Raw genomic sequence first — 17,676 nt, 5'->3', positions numbered from 1 at the left:
CCCTAATTTTGAGATCTAAAATTTTATTCTTTTAGATGGTTCCATTTAATGTACAAAAAAGCCCAAAACAGTTTCATCCCCCTAGCACTCTATGATCACCCCCAAAATCATCCCCTAAGCATGAAAAAAATCATTTAAAATCCCCTAATTTTGAGACCTAAAATTTTATTCTTTCAAATGGTTCCATTTAATGTCCAAAAAAGCCCAAAACAGTTTCATCCCCCTAGCACTCTAGTATAACCTCCAAAATCATCTCCTAAGCACTAAAAAAATCATTAAAATTAATCTAACTTCCAGATCTAACATTTTATTGTTTTAAATAGTTCCATTTAATGTTTATTGGTTTTTATTGTGGGAGTGATCCTAGAGTGCTAGGGGGATGAAACTGTTTTGGGGTTTTTTGGTCATTTAATGGAACCATTTGAAAGAATAAAATTTTAGGTCTCAAAATTAGGGAATTTTAAATGATTTTTTAAATACATGGGGGATGATTTTGGGGGTGATCCTAGAGTGCTAGGGGAATGAAACTGTTTTGGGCTTTTTTGGACATTAAATAGAACCATCTAAAAGAATAAAATTTTAAGTCACAAAATTAGGGGATTTTTAATGATATTTTTCATGGTTGGGGGGTGATTTTGAGGGTGATCCTAGAGAGCTAGGGAGATGAAACTATAAAGGGCTTCTTTTGACATCAAATGGAACTATTGAAACGATAAAATTTTAGGTCTCGAGCTTTTTATAAAAAAAATTTTGCGTTGTAAACGTTGCGAACTTCAGTTTCATTATTTATTAAGCGAAATTTCCAGTTATCTAACCTAATATTTTTAAATTATTAAACATTAAATTCAATGTTTATTTGAAATTTATTCTTTAGTTTATAAATCATCGAAATTCCTACTCATTTGTCGCAGGCTTTCACAATTTTTTCCCTTTTCCTCTATTTTTCTCGTTTTTCTACTTAAATGAGAACTGAATTAATAGTACACAATTAGAAAATCTAACTCTTTTTGGTTGAAAGTTTATGCTTTTCAATTGAAAAGTCTACTAATAAAATTTTTGGTTAAGAATGGCATAATTTGGTTTAAAAATTAATTCTTCTCTTTGAAACTCAACAATTTTGTAAAAAAAAGAAAAACTTCATTCTGTAGACATTGTACCTTTCTGGTTAAAATGCAACTGCCTGGTTCAAAATTCATCTGCTTCAGTTTAAAATGAACTTGTTGTTGAAAATTAAATTCTTTTGTAAAAAAAAAGTCGTATTTTCGGCTAGAAAATTCAACAATGTGGTAAAAAATGTAAATATTTGGTTGAAAATTTACGTATTTTGTTGAAAAATCGTTGTTTTTTTTGTGGAAATTATAAATATTTTTTTAATAATGCAACTGTCTGATCGAAAATTAATATGTTTTAGTAAAATATTCAAGTGTTTTGTTGAAATTCGTTTTTGTTGATTGAATAGAACAGTTTTTTTTTAATCAAATATTTTTTTACTGAAATGTCAACTATTATGTTTTTCATTTCAAATTTATCTTCTTAGATTAAGAATTAAAATCCTTGGTTAAAAGTTGAAGTTGTTTTTTTTTAAATTATAGCTTAATTTCAAAACTGATATATATTGTTTAAATATTAGTTGTATTTATAAAAATTCAAATATTTTGTTAAAAAGTCTTCTTTTTTGGTGGAAAAGTTAATTTTTTTTCTGAACGTTCGTCTTTTTGGATAGGGAATTCGTCCTTTTAGACTGAAAATTCAACTGTACTAAAAAATAATTTTTGAATTCAACTGAAAATTCAACTGTTTTATATAAAATTCATCTTTTTGGCTTGAAAATTGAACTATTAAGTACAAAATTAAACTGTTTTGTAGAAAATTGTTTTCTTTTTATTGAAAATTTATTCTCTTGAATTAAAATATAACTACTTCATTTTTGGTTAAAAATTGATCTTTTTTAATTTAAAAATTGAACTATTTAGTTTAAAAAATTAAGAAAAAAAATATAAAAACTAAAAATTAATGAAATTATATTTAGATTAACATCACGTCCACTGTTCAAACCATTTAGTTAAAAATTAATGTAATTTGTCTGTTTGGTGAAAAAAATATTTTTTTTAATTCAACTGTTTGATTGAAAATTAATCTGTGTTAGTTCAGGTTTCAAGTATCTTGTTGTAAATTGGTTTTTGTTGGTTATTTTAAATAGTTTTTATTTTGAATTCAATTTTTTTAGTTGAAATGTCAACCATTATATTTTTTATTGAAAGTTCATCTTTTTGAACTGAAAATTCAATTCCTTGGTTGGTAGTTGAACTACTTTCACAAAAGTTCTTTTTTTTTGCAGATTCATAATTTTAGTTAAAAATTCAACTATATTGTTTAAAATTCAATTATATTGCTGAAAATTTAACTATTCTATTAAAGACTCATCTTTTTGGTCCAAAATTTAAGTGTTTTATTAAACATTCGTCTTTTTTATAGAAAATTAGTCCTTTTGGATTAAAAATTCGACTTTACCAAAAAAAAATCCTTGTTTAATTGAAATTTTTCTACTATTTAGTAGTATAGCTTTGATATATAGCTATACTACTCTTTAGTAGAATAGCTGTGAGTTATAACTGTAATAATTTTTAGTAGTATAGCTTTAAGAGCTAGTTATACTACTCTTAAGTAGTAAAGCTGTGAGATAACTTATACACTACTCTTTAGTAGTGTAGCTGCGATAGGTATACTAATAATTTTCATACTGGTATTGTTATCGAACATTCACAGTCTGAGGGTTTTCAAACCTGACCAGTAGAAAGCTCCTAGGTAAAAAATGCAACTGTTTGGTTGAAAATTAATTTGTTTTCATTGATGATTCAACTATTATGTTAGAAATTAGTCCTATTTGGTTCAATTGAACTGTTTCTATATAAACTGAAAATATTTTCTCAGTTAAACCATAAACTACTCGATTTTTTGTTAAGAATTTAACTTTCTTCATTGAAAATTCCATCTACTAAACAACTGAGACAATTTTCCTGTATTTTTTTCGAAATAGTATCAAAATAGTCTCGTCCATCAAGAAACGCATCAAATAGTGTCAATATAGTGTGGCAAGTCAGTCCAAGACCTGCACCTGTGATTGAGGAACGTCTGCTATAAACTTATGAACAAGCATTCAGAATTGCTCTGGGTTTTTCGCAGCCGTCGTCTGTCAACAATTAGGGTTTATTGGAACAATTAGAGTGAGTTATTTTTTGGTTGGATCCTCGTTTCTGCAATTACACACCGTTTCTCTTGAATGTCGGCGTCGTACCTTCTGTTTTCTGTGGTGGACATTCAAATACGTTGGTGAGCTTGTAAGGTCCGTGTTTTATTTTATTTGTATTTTTTCTAAAGTGCGTTTTTTTTATTATTTGCCTTGAGTTTTATACGCCAGCTCAGACTTGGCTTGATTTGTCGCGTGCTGGATCGAGACCACCTGCCCACCGAAAAAGTTACCTGTTATAAGAGAACTGACGCTTTACAGCTCACAACCACGATGCTCGATTTTTTTGGTGAACGCGAGCTGCCTCGACGGTTTAATTACTTTCCTACTTCCGGCGTAAAATTAATTCCTTTATCTTTACGATAACAAAGGATCAAATAAACGATGCAAAATATCTCTCATTCTTCGTTCAGTTTCAATTTATTTTACTCGTTTAAATAAGGCCCCATAAAAACAGTCCAACATTTAACATATAATTTAAGCAAAGCTTATTTTAAATACAAGAATATTTTCAACCATTTTCAATGTTCATTTGTTTTAGACATGATTTCTTTCACTACGTATAAACTATATATATATTTTTCTCCTAGGTAGACAAAATTATTTTAAAATATTGTAATTTTCTTTTATTTAATAATCAGTCATTTTTACTGACAAAATAGTTGTTTCAACAGACTAATCAGTCAATAGTGCTGACTGAATTAATCAAACAGCTTTCAATCAAGTTCTTAAATTTTGTCATAAAAAAGTATGAATTCTGAACAAAAAATGTAATAGTTGCTGATGTTTCAATCAGGAAAGATTTTGAAGTTTATTAAAAAAAAAGTTGAATTCAACCAAAAAGATTAATTTTCTACCAATAAAGACTAATTGATCTAATCATTAATGTCCACTGAGTCCACTGAGTCCACTGAGTATTCCAGGTGAAACTTAACAAGTTCATGATAAATTAAAAACTTGTTTTTAACCAATTAATGATATAAAAATTGGAGAGAATTTAGACGAATTCAAGGAAAATGAGAATAATTCGACGAAATGCATTAAATGAAAGTGAATTGAAAAACATCCAAAATATTCCACTGATAAAATTGGCGGGGAATTTAAAGATTTGATTAAATGAGTTTAAAAGAATTTAGGTTGAATTTAAAAGAACAAAAATCTATTGAACTGTGTATATTTGGGCGAATTTAAAAGAAATCAAGTGAATTCCAAGAAATGTTTGGCAAATTAAAAAAATTCGATGTAATTCTAAAAAGTTCCACAGATTTCACTGAAATTGGACTCAAATTAGAAGGATTCAAGGGAATTTAAAATGATTTTATTAAATGTCCAACAGTTCAAGTCGAATTAAAAAAATTCAGAGGGAACAAGAAAAAAAGAAAATGTAATCAAATATATAATTAATTGAATAGAATTTAGAAGAATTCAAGTGAATTTAAAACAATCAATCTAGAGTTGAAAAAATCAAAAGAATTTAAAATCGTTTTAAATAATTCAGGATAAATTAATAAGAATTCAATGTAAATTAAAAATAAATTTAGGTGAATTAAAAAAAGTTTAAGCAAATCAGAAAAAAAATGTAATCCGAAATATTTCTATGATTTTAGTAGAATTGGATAGAATTTAAAATAATTTAAGGAAATTCAAGAGACTTTGATCAAATTAACAAGAATTTGAACAAGTTCAAAAGAATTTTAAAGAATTTAAACAAAATCAAAGAATTAAACAAAAAAATCCACTGAATTGAGTAGAATTGGGTGAATTTAGAAGAATTCCAAAAGAACTTTAATAAGTGCAAGATAGATTAATAAGAATTGAAAGGAATTCAAAATAACTTGATAAAATGCCTAAGCATTCAAGATAAATTTATAAGTCTTCAGGGTGAATTAAAAAAAAATCCAAAAACGATCCATTAAATTCACTGAACCTCAAAATTAAATTTTAAAAGAATTCAGGGTGAATTCAAATAAATTCAAACAAATCCAAATTTTTTTTAATTCAATAAAAATTCAAAAATCCTTCGCTTTTCTGTTTAAAGTTATTTGAAGAAGAAATTAAAGTTTTTTTATTTGAAAAAAGTGACTATAGTTATTTTATCTTTAAGAAATTAATAAAAAGTGATTGAAAGTTACTTAAGGAAAAATTGCAAATTACTATTTTATTAACTCAGCAATTCTTCAGTAGGAAATAACTGATTTTTCAGTCAAATCGAGCTTGATTAAATTATCAAGTCGAATTATAACTGATTTAAATTTATAGTGCAGACTTGAAAATTTTAGCAGTTGCTAGTTTCAAATTTGAGAAAGAAAAAAATAAAATGAAAGTGAGTCTATAACTCTTTCTAAGCTATCTCTAAGCAGTTAGCAGCTGAACGCAGAGCCACACTCGTGCAGGAAAAATACAAGCACTCACACATTCGATAAGGCCCGTTCACACGAATAGCTGTGAGATTGTGTGAAAGACATGGAGGAAACGAGACAAGGCGCGAATAGTGGCTGGTGTGTACTACATTACTACTACAAATACCATATGCGACCTAACCTCAACTAAATTGCTAAATCCAAGCCGAGCTTAGTTAGGCTAATATCTAACCAGGTAAACTTGTTCTAGCTTCAAAGACCCGAAGCAGCCGCGATATCGATCAGCGATCTTCTTTCAGAGAACTCTCCCACTCACACTATCCAACTCGCACTATCGCACTCACAATATGTACATTTCATTCGATTCAAATGTAACCAGTAAATTATCTGCAATCTTCATTGTAAATTATCTGGCTCTTTTATTTTTTTCATTCAAAGCAAGATACAAAATAAGCTTCTTATCAACGCGATACCTTCACTAAACAGAATTCAAAACGAGATATAGGAAATGATTTTTTTTTCACTGGCAAATCATTTTTAAACCCTGCCGAAAAACTTTGATTACATTTTAAAATGTACAGACGTCGGACAATGCCAGAAAAAGTTTAATCTCAATATCCTTTTTGGAAGAGAGTTTTGTCCGCCTACGCACTTTAAACTTTATACGCAAAAAATCTAAAAAATTCGAACTTTTCTTTAACCGTCCGGTTATCAGATTTTGGTCTTGCACTTGTATTGTCAGGCAATATTATAAAAAGATTAATTTCAATATTCTTACCGGAAGACGGTTTTATCAACACGCGCACTTGGACAAAACGCAGTCTTCCAATAAAGACATTACTATACAACTTTTTCTTATATTTATGGATATCGAGTACCAGTAATTAGTACAAGAAAATTTGAGAAGCAAACGTTTAAAGAAAAGGAAAAATTTTTCAGATTTGTTGTGTTTTATGTGTTTTTGCTAATTCATTGGCTCTCAACGAAAGAAAAGTTTTTTAGATTCAAAGAAACTGTTTTCCGTTCCAATTAAAAATGTTCTTTAATTTAAAATCATTTTTGTCATAATGAAGCAGTTTTTAGTTAAATTGAAAAAAAATGTTACCTCTTTAATTCAAACCAAATATTTTTCTTAATGATGCAGAAACAAAATAAAAGTATACTGAAAAATCTCAAATTCATATAACATTCATTTTACAGTACCTAGGTTTTCTTTGTTTACAAAAAATTTGATTTTTCGCAAATTGTCCGAAAATATTTGAATAAAAAAAGTCTTTTGAATTTGTGTGTATTTTCTTTCTGTTTGGTAAGGAAGTTTATCTTGACGCAATAAAAAGTTTGTCTACCTCTGACTTGCAGTGTGGGAATAATTTGTTTGCATAGGGAAGGCATTTCTTAATATCGCCTTTTAAAATTCTTTCCTTATCTCATTGAGCTATAAATATGGCGCCTTCGTTACGTTACGAGACGTAATCACTTAATCAGAATTCCGGTTGTTATCACGCAAACATTTTAGTTATTTTCAACTGGAGTGAAGTCTTGCACTGAAAAAAAATCAATATTGTGTTTCCAGAAATTGGCTAAAAGAAGATTAATTGAGATTTAGGAAACCAAATTTAAAATGTAAAAATGTGTACATTAGACATGACATAAAGTGATTCAGACCTCTTAATTTCCGTGGGACATTTGAGCCCCTTAATTATCAAAGCATATTTTTATTTTCATTTTAAATTTCCAAGGTTTGCTATACTGCATAATTTTATAATTTTCATTTTTTTTTAATTAATTTTTAACAATAAAGAAAACGAATCTTCTAGAAATAAGTTGAATTTTCTACCAATCTTTTAAATTTTCATTTGCAAAAATGAATTTTTCAAACAAAAAAAAAGAACCTTTTACAAACCAATTTAATTTCCTACCACACAGTTAAGTTTTCCAACAAATTGTAGGATTTTCAAGACAACAAGACGATTTTTCTATGCGAAATAGTTGGATTTTTAATGCGAAAATATAAAATTTCAATAAAAAAGTTCATTGTCAACCAAAGAATTAAATTTTTCGTCAAAACATTTTCTTTGAACCCTACCCCCCCCCCCCCCCCCCAAAAAAAAGAAAAAATTGTCAGCAAAATACATCCAATTAAAAAAATATAATGTTGACTTTTCTTCCAAGCTGTTGAATTTTCAAAACAAAAAACTAATTTTTTATCTAAAACAGTTTAATTTTTAACCAAAAAATATGAAGTTCCAACAAAAAAATTAATCTTGAATCAAATAATTAAATTTTGAGATAAACATAAATTTTTAACCAAATAGTTTAATTTTCAACCAAGAAGATTAATTTTTACCAAAAAAGACCAATTTTCAAGAAGCTAAAATTATTTTCAACCAGAGTTTAATTTCTAAATTAAAAAAAAAACAAACAATTTTCAACAAAAAACAACAAACCAATTTCTATCTAAAATAGTTTAATTTTTAACTCAAAAATATATATTTTGAAATAATTATCCAACAAAATGCATAGATATTTAACTAAATAATTTATTTTTAAACAAGAAGATTAACTTTCTACCATGAAGACAAATTTTTAATAAACTATAATTATCCTCAACCAAACAATTTAATTTTCAATCAAAAAAATCTTCTACAAAACAGTTGAATTTTTTATTACATAGTAAAATTTTCTACCAAATTGTCGAATTTCCAAGAAAAAAAGACTGATTTTATATCTAAAAACAGTTTAATTTTCAACTTGAAAATATAAAATTTTAACAAAAAATTCTTTTTCAACCAAATATTTAAATTTTCCGTTAAAAACATTGTCTTTTAACCAAAAAAAAAGGAATTTGTAACAAAATATACCAATTTTTTTAAAAATTGATAAATTTTAAATCAATAATGGTAATTTTCTACCAAAAAAGGGGAATTGAAAACAAATTACATACATTTTTAAGTAAACCGTTAAATTTCTAAATTAAAACAATCAATTTTTAACAAAAAATATAATAGTTCAATTTTTAGTTAAAAGAATTAGTTTGTAATAATAGAAAAAAACGAATTTTCTACAAAACAGTTGAATTTTATAATAAATCATAGAATTTTCAAGACAAAAAGCCGAGTTTTATCACAAATTTCAACAAAACAGTTCATTTTCAACAAAATAGTGAAATTTTCAGTCCAAAAAGTAACTTTTATCCGATTAACATGAATTTTCAACAAATTAGTTCGATTTTCAAGCAATGAGATGAATTTTCAATAAAAAATATAGGACAGTCCGCTCTCCGAATAATACCTATTTTCGTACATTTATTTGAGTGGCACTATACAGAGACTGGATTGAAATGTTGGCACTCGAACCGATAGCGCGATGGTGGGGGATGCAATCGAGCAAAACTCAGGAGAAACGGCACTATACGAAGCGGCATTATTCAGAGAGCGGACTGTAGTTGTTATTTGAACAGAAAAGATATTTTACTTTTATATTAAACGCAATTTAATTTAACCCAAAAAGACGAACTTTCAACAAATGGTTCAATCTTCAACCAAAACTAATTAATTTTAACCAAACAGATGAATTTTTAACAAACACAAAAATGTATTTTCTGAATTTTTATCGACTTGCATATTTTTTAACCAAACAGTTGAATTTTCATCCGAGAAGATTAATTTTTTTATCAAAAAGGATGTGTTTTCAACCAAATAATTGAATTTTTAGTCTAAAAAAGATCACATAATTATACATTTATAAAATTGAATTTTTTTACAAAAATGTCGATTTTGCAAAAAAAAAATAATATTTTTTAATTTCGAGCGAATAGAATTTTCTACCAAACTGTTGAGTTTTCTGTTTTTTTTTAATGAATTTTTTTTTTTTTTTTTAATGAATGTAAACAGTATCATTGAAAAATATAAATAAAATTGAATACTACCTTATTTATTATTCAATTTGAAAAGTTCTTATAAATCATTGGAGAGCTCCCCGTTCCCTTTTACATATATATTTGTTTAAGAAAAGTCAAAATCAACTCCGAAAAATTGTCTGGATCCGCCTTTGTTCGATGTTTGTTTATTGACTTAAACGAAAACATAGTTGATTAATTTTAATTAATTTTACTGAAATTTATAACTATAGTATTCCCCGTTTGCTATTTCGGTATTCTGACCGATCTTTCGGAATATTTAATAACTGTTACTTGTGGCACTGAGGTCCACTTTTTTGGGTTAGCATAAAATTCGAATTTATCTCAAGAGGATTTAATGAATTGCAGAGTTCATGGAAGGAGAAGCGTGATAATGAAGAAGGCAAAATTGATTAAAGAGGAGACGATAAGATCGATTGATTTTCTCATGAAAAAAATATATATGTATAGCACATAAAAAACAGGCTTTAGAGTCGATTATTTTCAGCTCCTTCTACTTTGTTGCCGATTTTCATCTTCTAAAATGTTTATCGCCTTATATAAAAAGTTTCGCTGGAAGAGTACTTACAAAGTCGTCAGGCAATTTATGACCTGGATCCGCCCGATTGGCATTCGCGAGATGTGACGAGTGTGCAGGTCAACAGATTAGCCGGCTTGTGTGCATACCATCCCGAAATTTCATCTACTACTACTACTCCATAAGTCTTTAGAAACATGTAGAAATTTTAAAAATTCCCCAATTTCCCTATTAAGTACTACTTTGGCCATTTTTGATGAAAATACGAAAATGTTTCCAAAAATAGAATTTCTTCCAATTTGGAAGAACAAAAGAAAAACGTGCTCTCGAGATACATTGTGGCTGAATCAAGACGTGAAAAGTTCGATTGGAAAATTTTATTAGGTTTAGAGAAAATGAAGGGTGATTTTTTTCGCTTGAGGCGCGTGTTTTTAAACGGTGATTTAAACTCAAATTCTAAATTCAAAAAAAGCAAACTTCCCAGGCCAACATTTAAAAAACAAAGAAATTAACACATAATAGCACTTACAGCCAAATATTGGAACTTTTAATCAAATGAGTCAAATTTCCAAAAAATTGTTAAATTTTTAGTATTTTCAAATGAGAAATATCAATTTTCAATCACACATGGTATAATTAAATTTTCAGTTAAAGAAATTAATTTTTCAAAAAAAAAAAAAAGATTTTAATTTTAAATGAAGAACAGTTAAAATCAACCGAAAGAGTAAAATTTTCAACAAAATACATAAATTCTCTACCCCAATACGTAGCATATTTAATTAAAAAATATTATTTTTCTACCAAGAATGGAATAGTTAAATTTAAAGGTTAAAAAAAATATTCAATGAAAAAGTGCAAATAAATGTTGACTTGTTAAATTTAAGTTTAAGTTTCAACCAAGTACTTGAATTTTTAACTAAAAACGAGCAATTTTCAACTAAAACTGGAATACTTGAAACTTCAGTTGACAAACAAATTTTCAACCACTAAAATCAAATCCTTAATGAAATAGTGAAATTTTGACATTACTTCTGACAAACTTTTAAAATGTAATAGTTGAACTTGCAACTAAAAATGATAAATTTTCAATCAAAAATAGAATAGTTAAATCCTAAACTAATCAAAAAAATTTTTTAACAAAATACGTCATTACTAAATACCTAATTTTTTACTAAAAATTACATAGTTAAAACGAATGTTTAGTAAAGTTCTTCAACTTTTAACCAAGTGTTTGAATTTTCAACTAAAAATGATGAATTCCCAATGGAAAATTTGAATGCTTAAATTTTTAATTAAAAACGATCAATTTTAAACAAAATAGGATAGTTAAATTTACACTTGATAAAAATTAATTTTCAAAAAAAAAGAACTTTCAACAAAATAGTTAAATCTTCAACCAAATAATTAAATTTTCAACCAAATAGTTAAGTTTCTAAACAAATAGTTAATTTTAAATAAAAAAATATCTATTTTCAAGCAAAAATAGAATAGTTAAATTTTCAAAAAGATTTTTTGGTCTTGGGTTCTATTAATTCAGATGGAATTTGAGAGAAAAAATAAGAAAAATAGGGGAAAACTCTTTAGTTAAAAAAATAAATTGCCCAAATGGCGCATGTTTCTATTTTTAGTGCCACCCTTCAAATGCATTAAAATTTTAATAAAGACTAAAACTAAAAAATATTAATTGTTAACCAAAAATGGAATAGTTAAATTTTCAGTAAAAAAAATTAATATGATTAATTTTAAAAGAAAGAAGTTTAACTTTGAACCCAGTAGTTTAATTTTCAAAAAAAAAAATTAATTCTTAACAAAAAATATAATAGTTGAATTTTCTATTTTTAAACAGAAATTAAATTTTCAGCTTGAATTCAAGCGATAAATGAAAAAAGAGGAATAGGGTGAAAACTGTTTGGTTAAAAAAAAACCGTCCAAATGGCGCTCGTGTCCTTTCGCAGCGCTACCCTTCAATTAATTACAATTTTACGCTGCTCAATTATTTCTGAAGAATCTTTTAAATCCTTGACCATGAAAACTGTTGAATTAAATAAAATAACAAATGTGAATAATTCAACTTAAAATCACTTAGTTGCATTTTTAACCAAATACAAGAATTTTTAACCAAATAGTTTAATATTCACTAAAAACTATCAAGTTTCAACTAAATTTAAATTTTCAGTTAAAAAAATTTTATTAATCTTCAACTAATAACATTAATTTTTTACAAAGTAGTTTAAATTTTCACCCAGTAGTTGAATTTTCAACCTGAAAAAAATTAATAAAAAAAAGGAATTTAAAAAAAGTTCAATTTTTAATCGATAAAATTATTTTTTCGACAAAGTAGTGCTATTTTAAATCAAGAATTGTTGTTCGATTTTTAACCAAAAAAGATCAATTCTCAACGAAAATTTAAAAAATTTTGATTTAAGAAAATGTTGTTATTGTGATTTTGTTACTGGGTGTATTAAGTATTTTCAGGCAAAAAAGGATTTATTATCGAAGCCAAAAATGAAATGGCTAAATTTTGAGTTGAGAAAATTTTGTAATTGTGATTTTGTTTCTGGGGCTTATTAAGTATTTTCAACAAAAAAAAAGAGGAATTCTCAAAGAACAATATAATATTTGAATTTTCAACAAAAAATTTTTTCAGCCAAAAATGGAATAGCTAAATTTTGAGTTAGGAAACTTTGGTTATTGGGTTTTATTAAATATTTTTAAAAAAGAGGAATTCTGAAAGAAAAACGTAATATTTAAATTTTCAAATAAAAATAATCAATTTTCAGCCAAAAATGGAATGGCTAAATTTTGAGTTAAGAAAATTTTTTATTGGTTTTCATAAAGTATAAGTATAACGAAGAAATGAGAAAAATAGGGGAATAGAAAAAAACTCTTTTAAGTTTGAAAAAATTGGATAAATGGCGCCTCTGTCCATTTGTAGCGCCACCCTTCAATCCATTTCAATTTTAGGCTACTCAATAATTTCTGAAGAATCCTTCAAATCCTTGACAACAAACATTTTTGAATAAAATAAAATAAAAAATGCCGAATAAAATAAAATAAAATAAAATAAAAATGGGAATAATTCATGTAAATTCGAATATTCGATGAAGGAGATTAGCAGGGGCTTATCTAGAAGGCGAAACATGCGTGACCTTGCCGGCGTTGAAATGCCGGTCGCCATTTTGGGCATGCGTAAGTCTCTCACTCTCACCATGTGGAGATAGGCTTTTCGCGCGTCGATTCACTAACAAGCTCACATTTGCCGCATAATCTTATTCATTCTTTCACGAAAACATAAATGTACTTTTTATTTCACAAATTTCCTCACCAAATTTCTCAAGTCCAACTTCACTCATTCAGGATGAACTGTCACAATTTTAAAAAAAATGGTAGTGCAACCTTTAATTTAATCTTCTGTTTATAAAAATAATCCAATTTTTTCATAAACAAATTTTAATTTTCGATAATATTAAATTATTAAAGCTGATAATAGAGAAAAATGAAATGATGCACCTGATTCATTCAATCAATTATTACTTCATTAAAAAGAGGAGTCAATTTTTTAAAATAATAATAAAAGGAAGTACAATAAATTCTGACAATTTTTTAATTCTTTTATTATTATGCATTAGATAAGATCCTTTACTATCTAACTTTCTAGTCCCGGATTAGAACGTTCGTTCGAGCGAGGACGAGGAACTGTTCATTTTTCGGCGGAAGCATTTTCGAGGTCGTTCGTAGAGGTTCTCATCCTCTAAAACTAAATATTTTTATTTTGCCAAAACTAGATTGTTTAATCTTAATGTAATCGATTTAAAAATTTCCATTTTAATTTCTTATTTTCGAATCTAGAATGAGAAATTATCCAATTTTTTGTATCAAAATGTTTCTCCTAAAAATATTTTAGCGATTAAAAACAAAGTATATTTTGATTTCAAAACAAACTAAAAACAAAGAGTAGTTTATCAAAGAATAGAAAACTAAACCTAATAAATTTTTATATTGATTTGTATGAATATAAGTTTTTATTTTACATACTGGTAGTTTTCCCTATAAAAAAGCCTGATGAGGAAGGTATTAATAAATTACATTAATTTAAATTATTGAATAAATAACTAAATGAAAAATAAATCTTTTTTATTCATTAATTTAATATCTTACAAAAATATTCAAATTTTCTTTTTAGAAATTAGGAAACCTAAAAGGTGAACGTAAATTTCTTATTTAAATGCCCAATCCTGCTTGAACTAATTTTCAACCGAAAAAAAAACTTATTTTCAATAAAATAGTTAAATTTTTAACCAAAAAAAGATGTTTAACTGAAATCAGAAACAGTTGAAGACAACAGAAAAGGATAAATTTTCAACAAAATTGTGAAATATTCAATTGAAAAAGACCAATTTCGATTAAAAATGGAGTAATTGCATTATCATAAAAAAAATTAATTTTCAAGAAAAAAGTAAACAAAAAATTTAATGATTAAATCTATGTTTAGCTTTCAACCCACTAGTTGAATTTTGAATTAAAAAAGTTGATTTTTCAAATAAAAACTAACAATCTTCAGCTAAAAATGAGATGCATATTAGTCACTTTTCCAGGTAAGAAAATTAAAACAAAAAGATATTTTCAATAAATAAATTTTTTAACGAAGTAGGCTAACATTTAGCGAAAAAAGACTTATTTTAAATAAAAAACAGTTCATCGAGAATTGTGAATTTTTAAGAAAATACATCAATTTTCATCAAAATAGTTGAATATTCTTCTAAGAACAATAAATTCTCCAAAAAAAGTCAGCAGTTAAATTTTCAGTTTACAAAATTTTCAATAAAATAGTTAAATCTTCAAGCAAAAAATTAATTTCTAACAAAGAATAGTTTAATTAACACTTTAAAAATCATTTTCAACCAACAATACGAATTTTAAATAAAAATAATACAATTTCAAACAATAAAATGAATTTTTATAAAAATAAATCAAATTTTCACCAAATTGTTAAATTTGTAAATAAAAAAGATCAATTTTCAATTAAATACTTGGATCCTCAAACAAAAAAGATAAATTTCAAGAAAAAATGGGATACTACAATTTTCAGTTTAAAAAATGTATTATCAACAAAATAGATAAATTTTTCAACCGCAAATACAACAATTAAATTTTCACATTAAAAAGGTAATTTTCTAACTTAATAGTTGAATTTTTAACTAAAAGGATAAATTTTTAAACAAATAATTGAATCTTCAAATAAAACAGATTTATTTCCAACAAAAATGAAAAAGTTAAATTTTCGCATTTACATCAATTTTCAACCAAACGAAAAGAAATTTGCAACAAAATGGTTAAATTTTTATCCAATCAAATTAATTTTTAACAAAGTAGTTCAACTTTTAACCAAGTAGTTGAATTTTCTGCCAAAAAGGGATCAAGTTTTAACAAAATGGTTGAGTTTTCAACAAAACAATTAAATTTGCAAACAAATAGTTAAATTTTTTACAAAAAAGGATGACTTTTTAAAAACATGGAATTTCAAAAAAATAATTAAATATGTAACCACTTAAATTTTTAATCAAATAGATGAATTTTCAAACAAAAAAGATCAATTTTTAACCAAAAATAAAATCATTAATTTAAAGTTAAAAAAATTAGCTGTACAAAAAATGTTGAACAAAGTAGTTCAATATTGCAAACAATAAAATAGTTAAATTTTTAATCAAATAGTTGAATCTTCAAATAAAAAAAAATTTTTAATTATAATTTTTTTTAATAATTGAAATAATTAGTGATTTTACTTTTTAATTATTAAAAATTTGTACGATTCTTACTTAGGAAATCGGAAATAAAATTTTGATTTAAATTAAGCTTTTTCAAAACTTGTAAAAAAAAAGTTTCAGTTTATCAGTTTTTTATCTCATTCTCTTATAAAAACAAAAACATTTTCTAATCTCAACATTTTACTTATCTAATTTTAATGAATAAAAAATTAGTTTCAGAAAAAAACATCACCTATATTTCCCTAAAAATATAAAAATACATTTGACTTTGCCACTATTTCGGTCTTTGCAAATGTCTATCACAATAAAAATTATTATAATCTAAAAATAAACCAAAAAAATATAAAGCAAAAATAAGCAAAACAAGCGGTAAAGCAATATAGGAAAATAAAGGAATTAAGCAAATAAATAAATTCAAACAATATTCCGAGAAGAAAGGACGGGCAAGTCCCATCGGAAATTCGTTGCGTACGCACTCTCTTTTTCCACCTCCATCAAAAAAAATCCGCTGAATCTCCGTCTGACTCCTGACCTAGGGGAAAGCCTCTTAGCGTAAGCGTGCGTAAAAAAGAAACATGACCATGATTTCGAAAATCTGCAAATCATTTTACCTCCACAAAAAAAAAATACTGAAAATTTTTCTTTTAATAACTCCCATTTTCTGCATTATTTTCTTACCACAAAACAAATTGTTTTATATTGCTTTTGTCAGAATTTTTTGGAAGAAAATGTCTACCGGGTCTCAAACATAACCTCATTTCATTGATCCTTTCAAAGCGATCGATTTCTTTTATTTGTCCATCTTACCAACCTTTTTTTTCTATGAACTAAAAGCAGGAAGCAGATAGGGAGAGAGGAATGAGAATTATAATGATAAAAGCAGAGGGAAAAAGCATTTTTTTATTAGCGCTGAAGCTGCAAAAAGCATTGAAAATCTGAAGCTGGCAGAAGCGTTTTCCTTGGATTTTCGCCGAACTCACCATTCAGCTTGTCGATCGCCCTATCGGCCGTGGATTGATCAGCGCAGTCAACGAAAGCATAACCGCCTCGCTTGACAAGAATCGTCGTGCACGAGAGGGTGTGTTCCTGAAAAAGCTGTCTCAGGGCAGCTTCGTTGCAATCCGCCGGCAAATTGCCCACGTAGAGCTTCGACATTGTGCCCTGCTCAATTTTGGACGCTATGGTGGCGGTTTTTCCGAGATGGCGCTCGGGCACGTGGATACCGATACCGGCTGATAACGAACAAACTTTTTTTCCTATTTTTTTTCTCGCCTATAACAACACACGAGACCGATTGCTTACCCGCCCGCGCGTTTCCAACTTTCGCACCAGGACTCGGAAGAAGACAAGCAGAGCAAGTCACGACAAGTTAACAAACCGAACCTCCTATTTTCTCCCCCAAAAACGAAACTGTTAACTGAAAAACAAGCTGAAGTTGTCAACAGTCACGTGTCAGCTGTTTGCTCTCGATTTTTCTACCGCCACGCGAAACATTCGACCCTCAAACTTCCGGAAATGCACAAATCGGAAAACAAATGAGAAGGAAATAACGGTCAATTCGAAAAAGGCTCGAATTGCAAATGAGGTTAGAAACGCGCACAAAATTGGTTCTTCAATGATTTCTTCTTGCAGTTGTTTTTCCGGCTTGGTTGTTGATGGTTCCGTTCTTGAGGTGAATATCGGCTACTGTGAATTTGGCCTTTGAGGCTCCTTTTGAGTTGAAAACCGAAAAAATTCGCAAGACTACTGGGCACTCTCTCACGCACTCTCTTCTCTTCTGGCCGACGCGCGATGCGTCTTCTATGTGCGCTTTTTTTTTATTTGCATTCGCTCGTTGCGGCACGACCGGGCCCGCCGAGCCCTCATTG

The 17,676-nt window shown here is 27.4% G+C and overlaps 1 protein-coding gene across 2 annotated transcripts in view; it reads right to left on the bottom strand.

The window, feature by feature from the left end:
* LOC117168911 (insulin-like growth factor 2 mRNA-binding protein 1) overlaps positions 1–17,217 on the bottom strand; it is a 176,068-nt gene extending 158,851 nt beyond the window's left edge. For both annotated transcript variants that reach the window (XM_033354855.1, XM_033354856.1), the window contains exon 1: positions 16,789–17,217. In XM_033354855.1, coding sequence (XP_033210746.1) covers positions 16,789–16,963 — 175 coding nt within the window. In that variant the 5' untranslated portion in view covers positions 16,964–17,217. The remainder of the gene's footprint in view (positions 1–16,788) is intronic.
* Between the last annotated feature and the right edge of the window lie 459 nt (positions 17,218–17,676).

This window comes from Belonocnema kinseyi, chromosome 3 (assembly GCF_010883055.1).
Source record: "Belonocnema kinseyi isolate 2016_QV_RU_SX_M_011 chromosome 3, B_treatae_v1, whole genome shotgun sequence".
Classification (NCBI taxonomy): domain Eukaryota; kingdom Metazoa; phylum Arthropoda; class Insecta; order Hymenoptera; family Cynipidae; genus Belonocnema; species Belonocnema kinseyi.
The sequence above is the reverse complement of the archived record's forward strand: the minus strand, read 5'-3'. Positions and strand labels throughout refer to the sequence as shown.